Source organism: Rhagoletis pomonella, unplaced genomic scaffold, assembly GCF_013731165.1.
Source record: "Rhagoletis pomonella isolate Grant_MI unplaced genomic scaffold, Rhpom_1.0 Rhpom_scaffold_00005, whole genome shotgun sequence".
Classification (NCBI taxonomy): Eukaryota; Metazoa; Arthropoda; class Insecta; order Diptera; family Tephritidae; genus Rhagoletis; species Rhagoletis pomonella.
Genome location: NW_023458559.1, coordinates 6,234,611 through 6,249,502, shown reverse-complemented (window position 1 = coordinate 6,249,502; position 14,892 = coordinate 6,234,611). Strand labels below are relative to the sequence as shown.

Genomic DNA, 14,892 nt, shown 5'->3' with positions numbered 1-14,892 from the left:
AAAAAATCGGTTTGTATGGGAGGTGCCACGCCCCCTTTTCCAATAACAACAATTTTTCTCCATGAGTATGCGATTGGTTTCATATATCTCCATACCATGTTCGAGTACTCTACCATCAACACTTCCAGAGATATGCAGTAGGAAAAATTCGGTTTGTATGGGAGGTGCCACGCCCCCTTTTCCAATAACCACAATTGTTCTCCATGAGTATGCGATTGGTTTTATATATCTCCATACCAAGTTAGAGTACTCTACCACGAACACTTCCAGAGATATAGTAATAATAATAGATTGGCGCTTACACAAATGTTAGTGTTTTGCCGAGCTTCTCCTCCGATTTGTGGCGTGCGCCTTTATGTTGTCACACAAAGCGGAGGGACCTACAGTTTTACGCCGACTCCGAACGGCGATTGTATTTTTATGAGAAGCAGTTTTTCATGGCAGAAATACACTCGGAGGTTTGCCATTGCCTGCCGAGGGACGACCGCTGCTAAGAAAAAACCTTTTTTCTATATTTTTTTGCGATGTTGCTTTGACCAGGGTTTGAACCCAGGCGTTGCGGAGTGGAAGCGCGCACTGCTTACCACTACACCACAGCGGCCGAGATATGCAGTATGATAAATTCGGTTTGTATGGAAGGTGCCACGCCCCCTTTTCCTATAATCACAATTTTTCTCCATAAGTATGCCATTGGTTTGATATATCTCCATGCCAAGTTAGAGTACTCTACCATGAACACTTCCAGAGATATGCAGTATAAAAAAAACGGTTTGTATGGGAGGTGCCACGCCCCCTTTCCCAATAACCACAATTTTTCTCCATGAGTATGCGATTGGTTTCATATATCTCCATACCAAGTAAGAGTACTCTACCATGAACACTTCCAGAGATATGCAGTATGAAATATTCGGTTTGTATGGGAGGTGCCACGCCCCCTGAACCTAGCGGTATGAAATATACTTTACATCCGATTCTCATACCTACCAAATATACACAAAAAATTTCATAAAGAGCGGTCCAGCCGTTTCGGAGGAGTTCGACCACTAACACCGTGACACGAGATTTTTATATATTAGATTTTAAATTTGAGTGCATCCAAAAAAACTTCTTATAATAATAAAATAAACTTATTAATTTATGCGTCTGCAATTTTTTTGGCGACTGTGTTGTGAATTTTCTTGCATACAAAAAATTATTGTGATATGTAGAGATGTAAAGAAAAGACAAAGAGAAGGCTAGGTGCCGACGGGTTTAAGATATTTTGGAAAACCGTATTTATGCTCTGATTTCTTTCAAATCCCTTAGTTGGCGCCTAAGTAAAAAAAAACTATATTCCACATACACTATATGTTTTATTCGTTTCAAAGTGATACTACAAAAAATTTTTTTCAATGGAAACTTTAGTAACGCAACGTCATGCAACGTCAACGTCAGATACTCGGGCTTTAAAAAAAGTCAGGAAAGATTTTTATATTTAAAAACTTGGGAAATTACTACGAAACAACTTATACAGATAGTCTTGCAAAATTCGCAGTCTTGCAATTTTCTAACCATATCGCACACCGTCTTCAAAAGAGCCACAACTCAAAATAATACGTTCGCCAAAAAATGCGAAAAGTTATTACGTAGCACATGCTAATCATACGGTTAGTTTTTTTTAACAAATTATAACCGAAATTTGCTCAAGCTTTTGCTGTTAGGTAAATAAAAGCTCTGTGTACATTTTTATCGCATAATTTCAAAAATGACAAATTTTGAGTAGTGACTCTTTGGAAGACGGTGTGCGATATACATATATAAATTTAGATTATATTCTCCGAATACTAATGGATGTACATATGTCCTGCGGGCAGGGCAGTCGAGAGAAATCTCGGGGCCCGGACTGATAAATCACGGTCCCCTATGCATAAATTGTATTAATTAAAAGAATGTGATCAATTGAGTATTTTCCATGAGGGGTTTCTTTAACGGATAGAGTCGGAAACAATTAGCACGAATCAGAATATATATATTGGCGATAAAAGCCTATAACGAAGTAGCAGTTTCTACCGGAAATATCGAACAATATTTGTTTCTATAATAAATTAAATTTTTTTTTATTAAAATTTTAATTATAAATATAAGATAAGCTGCCCGCCTATAGGTATCATAGGCCTTACCGTTTTTGAAAATTATTTTAATAAAATATGCGTATCAAAAAGTGAAGAAAGTCTAATAAATATATCGAGTTTTATAGTAGTATACTTATTTTTGATTACCCTTCAAAAATATCTGTCTGATCTTGTATTAAATTATATATTTATAAATATGTACCAAGAGTAATATACATTTCTTCTTTTGAATCTTAGCCTGCGGCGGAAATTTCACGGCGCGTTATGGGGTTATCAAAACCCCATCTTGGCCAAAACTTTACGACAACTCAATGGATTGTACTTGGACAATTAACGCTCCTATGGGTCGTAAAATTGAGCTTGCCATACAAAATTTTAGTGTGGAAACTACTTCTAAAAATTGCCACGATGACTATTTGGAAATACGGTAAGTACATTAATTAAGACTGGGTTGGAGAGTAATTTTATGTGGTCATACGTTAAAATAAGCTACATACATTTACCTACAGTGCTAAGTTCAAATTATTTCGAAATAAAAGCACAAATATTTTCGTGTATAAATTTTTGGAAATTTGGCCTTTAGTCCAACAAAGCAGAAATTGAACATTTTTGAAAAAAATACTCACCAAAATTTTAAACAGTTATTCAGAATATTTAGAAAAGTTTGAGGTATTAAAATTTATAGCCTATTAAATTGTAGATTGAAAAAATGCAAGTCTCAAGTGGCTAAAAATACCGTTGATTTTTTATAACTTTTTCCTGGCGGTGTCACTCATTTTCTTCTATACAAAGTATGCTCGACAATTTTTTATCCCTTTATCACTTTAGATGAAGATCCCTTATGATGATTCTTTTGTCCCTTCAAGGGCTCGATGTCAAAAACTACTTATGTATAAATGAGGTACAGTTTTAAAGTCTTTTAAATATTATTGAGGTTATGAATTATTGCTCCATTTTACCTTTTTACGCGCCAAAAAATTTAGAGTTGAAATTTGCAAAAACATCGATGTTGAGTGAAAAACATCGGTGTCAGCAGCTCATATAAAAACATCGATGCATCGATGTTTCCATCGATCAGCGTTGCCGTTATGTATATAATTTTCCATCGGAGTGCAATGAGCCAAAAAGTGGAGTGTTTTTGGGTTTTCCGTAGAGTCAAAATAAAAATGTTGACGAAGTATTCTTTTTAAATATAAAAAAAAAAAATATTTGTAATTTTGTTATTTTTTTTTAATATGGGTGGAGTTTTAAAAAAACTATATAAATCAAAGTTTCCAAATTTATACCAAATTAGGGACAGTTCAAAGAAATTTCATCAAAACTTTCAACTTTTTAATCTGTATGCAGTTTCATAGAGCATTCAATTTTCGTATAATGTTTTGCAAATTTGAAGTGGCTAAGTATTCGCGTTAGTCCCCTTTCAGACACGTCAAGTCTTGAAAGCAATTTTTTTCGCATTCTCTTTTGTGTTTTCTATTTGCTTCCACACGCGTCAACTTTAATTGAATTCAAGTCCTTGGTTCTTTAAATGGGAAGCAACGAAAAGATCAAAAGAGACAAGAAAACTTGAAACGAATTGACGGTACGGAGGTATCTGTACTCTTCCCCTCTCTTCTCACCTCCTTCGTCTACTAACGAGCAGACTTGAAAGCAAGACTTGACATGTCTGAAAGGGGACTTCAGTTGTAATATTTTTTTTTTGCCAGGAGAGATGGTTGCCCTGAAAATCAGATGGTTGCTTAAAACGATAATATTAGGTTCATTCCTGTACGCAACGCGGGATCCCGCGGGTGCCTAAAACAGCCCAGAAGTCATTCTCATACTCAGAAAATGGGTAATAGAGCGATCGCAAGTATTGGATCGCAAGTGTCTTCTTCTTCCTGCCCGAAACAGCTTGGACTTTTTCTCCGGGTAGAAATTGATAAAGTGGCAAATTGCATATCAGGTGTTTTGTGTTTACATGTATTTTCAATCGTTATATACTTTTTTATTAATACAATGAAATTTGGGAAACAAAAATTAAATTTTCAACTGTTTTCATTTAAGTGCCGGTAACAAAAACCGAAATGTGGTTTTTCGCGTTCGCGTACTTCTGGACATTGTTCCATTTTTGAGAGAAAATTGTTCGCTTATTCTTTAATAACCGGATCTGATCTGGGTTGTACGGGAAAGAACCTATTATGAAATGCCTGGCCTAGACAAGGTGAAGAAGGCAAAAACATGCCCTTTTACAGGGTTGAGTGTAAGAGCGTGGTTACCTACGAAGGTGTACGTAGCGTAGCGGAGAAGTGACAGCTGACAAGTTCTCCGTTTTTACGTCCGTGGGTAACTGCGCTTTAACATCAAACTCATTTTGCACCGTGGAACAACATTTTTTGAAAGAAACGAAATCACCATTATTTTTTTTATGATCATATTATTGTTGTTTTAAACAGTGGGTAAGGTATTTGCAAATAATAATTTTTTTGCAAACAGCTTACTTATAAACTTAGTAGGTAGGTATTCATTTTTATGTGATGGTAAATATTTAATTCTTATAATCTCAAAATCGGAGTATTTTTGCAAGAGAGGGAGTGACGTAGTGTTCGGCTTAGAAAAGGAGTGAAACACTCCGATCGGAGTAAAATCGGCAACGCTGCCATCGATGTTTCTCCAGCTCTTTTAAACGCGTGTAAATTTGATTACCGGCTTTTGTTAACAATTATTAACAATCCAATGATTTTCACTTTAAATAAAGAAGTATGTTTCAAACCCATTTATTTATTGTATTTGGTATTTAGGAGAGCTTTCCTAAAAAAAGCGTGTTTTTTTTACACGCATACGTAAGTATCTGCGCTTAAAATTGTGTGGAGCTCTAAGCGACAAACTTTATATGAGCTTACAATGTATATATGTTACCGGCCAAACCTAATCTTAGGACAAACTAGTTTTCCCTAGGCGAAACTAGATCAGAGGCGACAGTACTTTTGCGAAGAACACTTTTCCGCGTAGGCGGCCTGTAGTCGTACTTCAAAAAAATAACCCTCTTCAGTCCAACCCTAAGTACGCAGTCCACAATATTGCTGCGTCCAACTTGTTTCCGCATTGAACGGATATATTAGATCTACGTAGAACTAGGTTAGCCTAGAAAAAACTAGTTTGTCCTAAGATCGGGTTTGGCCGGTAACATATACATACTAGGGATGTTGCGAATGTGGAATTTTAGACATCAGCGGATGCGAATGCGGATGCGGGTGTCTAACAGCTAACATCCGCGGATGCAAATGCGAATGCGGATGTCAAGTATTTTTAAGAAACAATTAGGTAAGTAAATTAAGTTACTTAGGTAAATGAAAAAGTGGAAAACTTAGTAATTTTTAATAATGTTTATTTTATTTAGTACTTGAGTTTAAAGATTGGAACATTATATGAAATAAAAAGTATTGAGAATTGCATCGGGACCGAAAATGTCGGATATATACTCCTGACTTTCATCTTCACTTGAATAATCTAGCATAATGGCGAGATCGTTGTTTAAACAGTGGTAACAAACAAAACCATGTGTCTCAGGTTTTTCTAAAGCTTATTTAAAAGAATTCTTCATTCTCATTCCTTTGGCTGTTTCAGAATTTGGGGAGCCTGTAACGTCATCAGCGTTTTTTTTTAGTTTAGATTTTGTAATTGATTTTTAATCTTCTGCGACTGGTTTGAAAAATTTGTGCTTACAGCGAGCTAAATAGGTGGATATGGAAAATAAATTGTTATTTCGCAGGAATAAAAATTTTGAACGAAATTCTGTTTTCAAAGTAGTGGCTTTCAGCCGAATCGGTTCAGAATATTGTTATTTTTTTTTAAAACCCCGTTTTTATAAGCATTTGATTTATTGGAATCACGGATGATGAGGGTCTCAGATAGTTAGGTAATTCTTACCTAATTAAAAGTTAGACCTATAGCCTTTTCTCTATATAGCCAGACGTTGACCATTTCTGCTGGAAATCCATATTGATGGAGCTTAACTTTGGCTTTAAAAAGCAATGAAGAGAGACGTAGGGGAGTTTTACCACAGAGGTTTTTAGCCAAGGATCCAAAGTAAATCTATATGAAAAAAAATATTGCCCGACAAGTAAACAAAATTACTGTTTTTTAAATTTTTCCTAAAAATAAATTTCCCAAATGATTGAAACGAGTATATCGTTTTCTTAATTCGCAAAGGCCCTAACCAACACTTTTTTTCGAAACTGCATTTTTTACAGCTTTTGCTAGGATATTAAAATACAGCTTCACTAATTTTAAAATGTTAGTACCAAAAACAACAGAGTTATGCCACTTTTTAATATGCCCTATCCGTATGAATGATTTGATTTTTGTAATGTTTTTTGCTTCTCATGTAAAATAAACAATTTGCTGGTTAGGGCCTTTGTGAATTAAGGTGACGGTATGTAACATCAAAAGCAAATCAAAATGCAGGTATTTACACATAAAACAAAAAAATATTATTAAAAGGACTATGTTCTCTTTGACGTATGTCAAAGGTCAAGTAAAAGTGGGAAGAAATTTTTAACAAAATTGACCAGTTTTGTTAAAGAAATACTCCCACGACCAAAGGCAAAAAATATTGCCTGCAAATAGTCATTTTGTTTGCCAGATATACGTTTTATCTTTGCACTTGCATAACATTCGCATTCGCAAAAGCTTCGCATTGATAATTGCGAATGCGAATGTTAAAATTAATGCGGAAGCTCCGCGGTTGCGAATGCGAATACGAATATTCGCAACAGCCCTGATACATACATACATATTTATGTAAGCCTCTACCAGACTCGGTGCAATTATTGGCTTTAGTTTGCCTATGAAAGGTAATAAAGATGATTGAAATCAGACAAAAACCCTTTTTTCCGCGTGACGGTAGTTTTCAAACAGGCGAACAAAGACAAAATAATTGCAAGTTACCGCTACTTATGCACCATCCTCTTCTAAAATATATGCAAATTTGTATATGGGACGTTCCATACCATAACGGACGCGGTTCACGCTTCATGTGTTTGATTTGTTTCAAATTTTTAGGGTTGATGCATAAACATAAATAATAAATAAATATAAAATTTGAGCTTGATTAGTACATTTCTAAAAACTTTACAGCACAAAAACAAATCGATTTAATAGTTTTCCAAATATCTCGAGAAAAAAAATGTAAAATAAAATTACACATACACACCTCAAAATTCTCCATGAAAAAAAATATTTAAAAAAAATTATTTTCTTGAAAAACTTTTCACATACAAATTTTTTGATAAAAAAAGTAGTTTTTGGAAATATGCCATCTCAAAAAAAAAAAATTAAAAAAATCACAATGGTACACTGAGGGAAAAAAAGGTTTAGAATTCAAAAAAATGTGCCAAAAATAAAAAAATACTCATATGAAAGAGCACCAACTCAACTCGTTTTAAATTTGAGTATGTACGTTGTAAAATATGTCATTGTGAAGTGCACAGATGCTTTTTGTAATTAAGAAGAAAAACAAATTTTTAATTTTATGTTCTGTCTGATGGTAATTGAACTCGGACCCTCTTGGCAGCAACCAATTGTATCAAGCGTCTTTGCACACTCAGCTCATGTGTAATGTAAATATGTTTTCAAATATTCGGTTTGAATCAACATCACAGCGCGCGATTAGTGCATTATCCCAGCCAGCAAAAAATCCGAAAACCGATCTGAAAAAGGACAAAAAAGTGGATGAAGTGCGGATTTTTGTCCGTTTACTGATTCCATTTCCGGATACTTTGACGATCCGTTTTCCCACTAAAGTGTGCGGCAGAAACGTATGTACCCTGCAGTGAAAACCCAAACCAGTTAGAAAAAATACTAGTTCATAAACTAGTATGTGCCTACCAGTTCGACATTTTCGAAGAACTTAAGCGTTCAGCGACATCTGCCTTTAAATTGCCAAAGCCTAAAATAAAACGCAATTAATTGCTTCTCTTACAAATGTCGGCTGTGGCGTCACGTGAAGACTACTGGTTCTGGTTCTGGGATCGCAGGTTCGAGGCCGCTTGGATGTGGCTAAGATTTTTAAAGTTAGATCAATGTAAGTAGGAATAATTATTTCAATTTAAACATAAAGAACAAACTTAAAAATCTAGTTGCATTACAAAAAAAAGAAACAAATATATGGGAAGAAATACAAATACTTGTTCCATAAAAAAATAGATTAAATAAAAAAAAATATTTTTTTTTTTTAATTAAATTTAAGAATAACAAAAAAACCCTAAATAAAAAATATGAATAAAAGAAATATTATAAAAAAATAAAAAAAATGTCCCTGCGCCCGGGCTTGAACCTGGTACCTCAGGCATACCACGCGAGTGCTTTGCTCTGTCGGCCATTGCGAATGTTGGAGCACCGCGAGCAAAAAGGAAAGGAATTGGCAGACTATCTCATCAACTGGTATGATGCTACTAGTATTTCTACTAGAAGATGCTTATGCATAGCCTGACAATTGACATCTCGTAGGACATCGCAATGTTAAAAATACCAGTCGCTAACATTGAAAAAGGATAGAACATGGACTAGTTGGGCTGAAACACAAACTGGTAGAATTCTAGTTCACAACTAGTAGCTTTCCCTGCAGGGTACAGACAACAATATGTGAAACGGATACGTTTTCGGCTGTTTTTTTCTGAAATTAGTCTGATAGAATTTTTCGCTCAATACGCTTTCCTTCTGCCCTTCACAGATACTATTTCATGGTTCTAAAGAAATAAAATAAAATTAGGAAGCGCCTGACGGAATTCGAACCCGGCACATTCTGTAAGCTAACGAACAGCGGCACATTCCTCTGCACGCTCAGCCACTGCCGACTACGCAGGTATGCTTTCAAATGTTTAGCTTAAGCAAATAAAATACAATTATTGCTTTCAAATGACATCATCTTTCTCGAACGTTTTCCGGCTACGAAAATTGATGATAACTTTAGGAGTTTTTTGTATGCGTTTTCGGATACGGAAAATTAAACTAAACTGCACTGTCGGCAAAATTTACGTTTGTTTGCTGGCTGGGATGCCATACCATGTGTGTGTATGTGTGTATGTGTTGTCACCGCTGTGCATGCTTTGTATACATATACTTTCTTAATTACATATGAAAAAGCATCCGAGACGTTCAAAACGCCATCCGTGCAGTGAAAAATGCTTCATTTTAAAACGGGCGTATTTGAATTGAATATTTCCATTATACGTAGTGTATGTATAATGGAAAAATCCATTTTTTTATTACTTTTCACTTGATTTAGGGCCAAATTCACAGTGCGTAGTTAACCACTGATAAGAGTTTAACTATTGATTTTCATATTCACAACGCTCAGTTAACAAAAGTTTAAACCAGCATGCCCCCATAGTTAAACTCTTGTGAAATAAATTTTTTGTTTGTGGAACGAATTTCAAATTTGAATAGAAAAGTATTGATTTTAAGAATTTGTATATTTTCAGGCGATACGAATTTCCATAGCTAACTATGTGACTCTGAATATAAATTCATAATTAAACTCTTGTTGGTGGTTAAGTTAACAATGGTTTAACTAAGCACTGTAAATTCGGCCCTTAAATACCAACATTTTTAAACGGTAATCAAATAAAAAAAATTTCATTTTTACGCGTTTTTTTTCCTCAGTGTATCTCTGAGTATTGCGCAATATTTAAGTGTAGTATTATGGGGTGCACTCTACAATAATTTGAGTTATGAATTTTTTTTTACACCGAAGTTGAGTAAAATTAGCACATTACAAATTTACAAATTTTTTAAATTTTTTTTCGAATGTTTTTGAGTATACAGTCTTATATATTTTCATAGAGAATTTTGAGGTGTGTATGTGTAATTTTTTTCAAATTTTTTCCTCGCCCCGTTCTGGAGATATTTAGAAAAATATTAAATCGATTTGTTTTTATTTTTGTGCAGTAAAGTTTTTAAAAATGTATTAATCAAGTTCAAATTTCATATATATTTAATATTTATGTTTATGCATCAACCCTAAAAATTTGAAATAAATCAAACACATGAAGTGTGGACTCCGTCCGTTTTGGTATGGAACGCCCCATATGCAAATTTGCATATAACTCAGAAGAGGATGGTGAATAAGAAGCGGTAACTTTCAGTTATTTTGTCTTTGTTCGCCTGTTTTTCCATATAACACATGACCATTTTTTTATTTATATGAAAAGAAAACAGCAACACCCTCCACAAACAAGATTCTAAAAATCAACGGTAATTTTTAACGAATTGAAACTTGCACTTTCATATACTACAATTGAATGGGCTACAAAACTGCATACCCGAAAATTTTCTAAATATTCTAATTAAAAATTTGGAAATTTTGATGACAATTTTTTGAAGTTTGATTAGTTTTTTTGCAATTTGTGCAAGCTCTTAAACTTTTATTATTGTGGTTTCTGTTATAGATTGAGTTATATTTTTAATGAAAATTATTGAAAATAAATAAATAAACATAATTTGCAAACAATATGATTTTGAATTTCGTTGCTAATTACATACATACATATGCACATATGTATGTATGCATATGTACATATGTATGTATGTATGTGCGTATTTTCAATTTGACTGTCATATATGCCGTAACGCTTTTCTTTTAATAGAAATGGTGGGAGTGAAACATCACCTTTAATTGGTAAATACTGTGGAAGTAGTATACCAGCACGCGTACCATCCTTTGCAAACCATCTTTATTTGCATTTTGTGTCTGACTCGCGCATCTCCGACGCAGGATTTTACATTATATGGCAGCAAACGGAGACGGGTTGTGGAGGTAAACTTAACTCGTACCAGGGTTCAATACATTCGCCACATAATGATGATGTTAGCGCCGGCACAGTATCGTGTGATTGGCAAATAACGGTTTCTCACGGTTCTACAATTAAAATTAATATTACAAGCTTTGAGGAGCGCTCGTATTTATGCGGTCAGAATTTTCTAAAGGTATATGACGGAATAACCGTTAACAGTCCTCAAATTGATTTCACGTGTGGGAACAACAAAAATAAAGTTCAACTAAAAACTTCAGCAAATCAGGCTTTAATAATTTATAATTTCGCCGATAACGAAGTTGAAAGTGGATTGCGGTTCTTCATCGATTACGAGAGCAATTGTAATGTCAAGCTTGATAACTTACGTGGTGTGATTGAGTCGCCGAACTTCCCTGATAATTACCCTCCAAATCTGAATTGTTTCTGGGATATACAAAGCGGGAAAAAAAACAAATTTCAAATAATATTTTCCCATTTGGACATTGAAATTCGAGACCAATCTTGCGATTTTGACTATTTGGATATCTTTGATTTACAAAACGACGACGTACTCTCCAAACAGCACTTATGTTCGAATCCCCGCAAAGCTATAATTACGGAAGGTAATCGATTCCAAATAAAATTTGTCACCGATTACTCTGAACATGCAAAGGGGTTTCGCCTGGAATATAAGAGGATTGGTTGTGGGGAACATTTATCGGGAAATTATGGCGTTATAAAGACGCCTAATGCCCCTTACAGCATTGACATGAGTTGTGATTGGTACATCGAGGTTGCAGCTGGCAAAAAAGTTGTCCTTAACTTTGATGATATTCACATCGAATCAGCACGAGATGACTGCACTGAGGATGGTATTATTGTTTCAGAGGAAAAAAATTCTACCAATTATCTTCTAAGGGAGTGTCGAATAGATCAAGTGCCTGTTACCATTACATCACAAGCGAATCACTTATACGTTCATTTTTATACAAGTAGTTTTCGCTCAAGAAAATATATTTCCGGAACTTATAATGCACGAGACTCCTCTTGTGGTGGCATTTTCCGTGGCAACAGTGGCCATATATCATATCCGCCGCATGTCGATGCATCTAGTCTCAATTTGGAGTGTGTATGGCTAATCAATGTTGAGAGTAGTTACGCAATGAATATAGTATTCGAGCACTTCAATATAAGCTGCGATGATACATTTTTGGGGTTTTTCAAAGTGATTGACGATTCCGAGGAACTCATAGAAAAGACTTGTGGCGATACATTGCCAACAAGTAGAATGATTCAGGGCAATAGTCTGAAAGTTATATACAAAAGGAGCGCCGCTGGATGGGGATCATTTTCATTTAAATTCAAAAAGGTGGGTGATATTTATTGATATGTTATTGAAATTAAAATTTGAACCGCTGGATTGTGATCGCTTTGTTGTTGGGATCCAACGTAACTAGCAAGCTCAGCCAGTCAAACGTAGTTCTTATAGTTTTGCAAGATGTTTTAAAAAACGATAAAATAAGGGTATTCACATCGATCTCGTTAGTTTGTTACTTGGCAATTTTAGTAGTAGCGAAAACCGAAAATATCAGATATAGAGTATCGATATCTATTTGTATCGATATTTTTTGTACGAACGGAGTTACATTTTATTTTTTTATGTAATATGTTAATCATCCTCTAGAAATCCTAAACTCCGAATAAAATAACAGTTAGCAATGCAGAAACTGAAAGTAATTAAAATAACATTACACAGCAAAACTATCAGAGAACTATCGATGGGGCTATCGATAGTATCGATGGTTTCATATTGCCGCCACTATCGAATTTTTCTTAGCACTATCGATAGTTGTATATTTTGTTCACACTTTTAGAGTTGAACTATAAAAGATACATATAATATGTTTTTGTTATAAAATGTGTTATTGAAATCTGCGATATCTTTGTGTTTTACACAAGTTCTATTTTGTGAACTTTTTGTTTATACAAATAATCTTTATGGTATTTATTGTTACGAAATAGGCATATTTTGACACAACTTTATCTCCTTTCCCATACCTTTACCGATCATATTATGAGCCAAAACCGGACAGGTAGCCCATTTAGCAGAACATGCATACAACTGAAGATCTGTTCAGATCTGAGTCAAGCGAGAACCCGTTTAAAGTTTCATTTGACAATGTGTTTTCACTTATTTGACGAGAAAGGCCATTTAATTTGACAAAGTGAAAACAAGTTTTCGATAGTATTTATTTATTCTGTTATTAGTCAATGAAAACAAAAAATTCTTACTGACTAAGACGACTAACTTAAGTTACTTAAAATGATTGCTTAAACTTAAAGTTACCAGGCCTCTTGGAAGCGAGATATCCAAAGAATAACATTGATTTAATTCAATTAAATTTCTGATCAATGGCGCATTAAGAGAATAATACGACTTAACAATTGGAATGAAAAATATATCCACATGCCGAAGACTGCGTGATGGCACATTGAAGCCAATTCTGCTTAAAAGCTCAGGACAGTCGACATAACCTCCTAAAATGTTAGCCACGAAGGTACCTGACAGAAACGCCCTTCTACTAGACAAAGACTTTAAGTCCAGTAGCATACAACGCGAAAGATATGACGGAATTGGTTCCGTAAATTTCATTGAGGATAGTGCAAAACGTATAAATGTTTTCTGGATACGCTCTATTCTATTTACGTAGGTAGCATGATAAGGTCTCCAGACAAAAGCAGCATATTCCAGTCGTGATCTTACGAAAGCAGTGTAGAGCGTTTTATAAGTATAAGGATCCGAGAAGCAGGAGCAATTACGCTGAACAAAAGCAAGCATAGATAATGATTTAGAAACTATGTGGTCAATGTGAGTAGAAAATGCAAATTTTATATCAAAAAACACTCCCAGGTCCTTAACTCTGTCTACAGTTCTCAATTTGCAGTCAGCAATTTGATAAGAGTTTCGCGAAATTAAAAGCTTTTTGGAAAAAGTTATGTGTGTGTATAAGTTTAGATTATCTATATCCAACTGAAGGGCGATTGCATCTTGTTTATATTTTATTCATGAATAGATCTTCAAATCGTCGGCGTATAACAAAAATTTGGCAAAACAGAAACATGAACTAATGTCATTGATGAAGAGCACAAATAGCAAAGGCGCCAATATACTACCCTGTGGAACCCCAGAGCTTGCAGTGAAAGATTGGGAAACCGAGTTGTCAAGAACAACAGTACACACTCTGTTGCATAAATAAGATTCAATCCATGTAAGGAAAGTTGAATGGAAACCCAAAGTAGCCATTTTGGAAATTAGAATTTTATGGGGCACCCTGTCAAAGGCCTTTGCAAAATCTGTGTATATAGTATCCACTTCATAGCCAGATTTAAAGGCTGCATGACAATCATCAACAAATAACGCCAAATTGGTGACGGAAGATCTACCTTGAACGAAACCATGTTGGTTCGGAATGATAATATTACGAACAGCGAAAACTAATTTAGCTTTCGCAATGTACTCAAAAAGCTTCGCAATTGAGGTTAGTTTCGAAATTGGTCGATAATTCCCAACATCATTTTTATTACCGTCTTTAAAAATTGGCGTTATTGTTGCCTTTTTCCAGGCATCAATAAATACACCAGAAGTCCGGCGTATTGGTTCAACAAGAGATCCACACTTTTTAAGTAAAATAACTGAAAACCCGTCAGCATCAATTTTCGTAGACTGTTTTAAAGCCAAGATACCTTCTTCAACATCCTTAGATGTGAGAGAGACTGTCCCAAAGGAGAGACATGTGTTCGAGCAATGAGAATCTACATAATCAAATGCGTGAGACTGAACAACGAAATTAGAGCTAAAATACTCAGCAAATAAGTTTGCAGCTTCCTCAACTGATGTCGCTGACCGATTCTTAAAGAATACTGACGTCGGAATACCAGAACAAGAATTTTTTTGCTTAATAAAGTTCCAAAAGGATTTAGGATTACTTTTAATGATAAACTCATAA

At 34.7% G+C, this 14,892-nt stretch overlaps 1 protein-coding gene across 1 annotated transcript in view; it reads left to right on the top strand.

The window, feature by feature from the left end:
• LOC118739767 (cubilin homolog) overlaps window positions 1-14,892 on the top strand; it is a gene marked incomplete at its 3' end in the record, with an annotated part of 488,997 nt that overhangs the window by 303,097 nt on the left and 171,008 nt on the right. Inside the window, 2 exon segments of the mRNA XM_036471274.1 lie at window positions 2,349-2,538; window positions 10,739-12,254. Coding sequence (XP_036327167.1) covers window positions 2,349-2,538; window positions 10,739-12,254 — 1,706 coding nt within the window.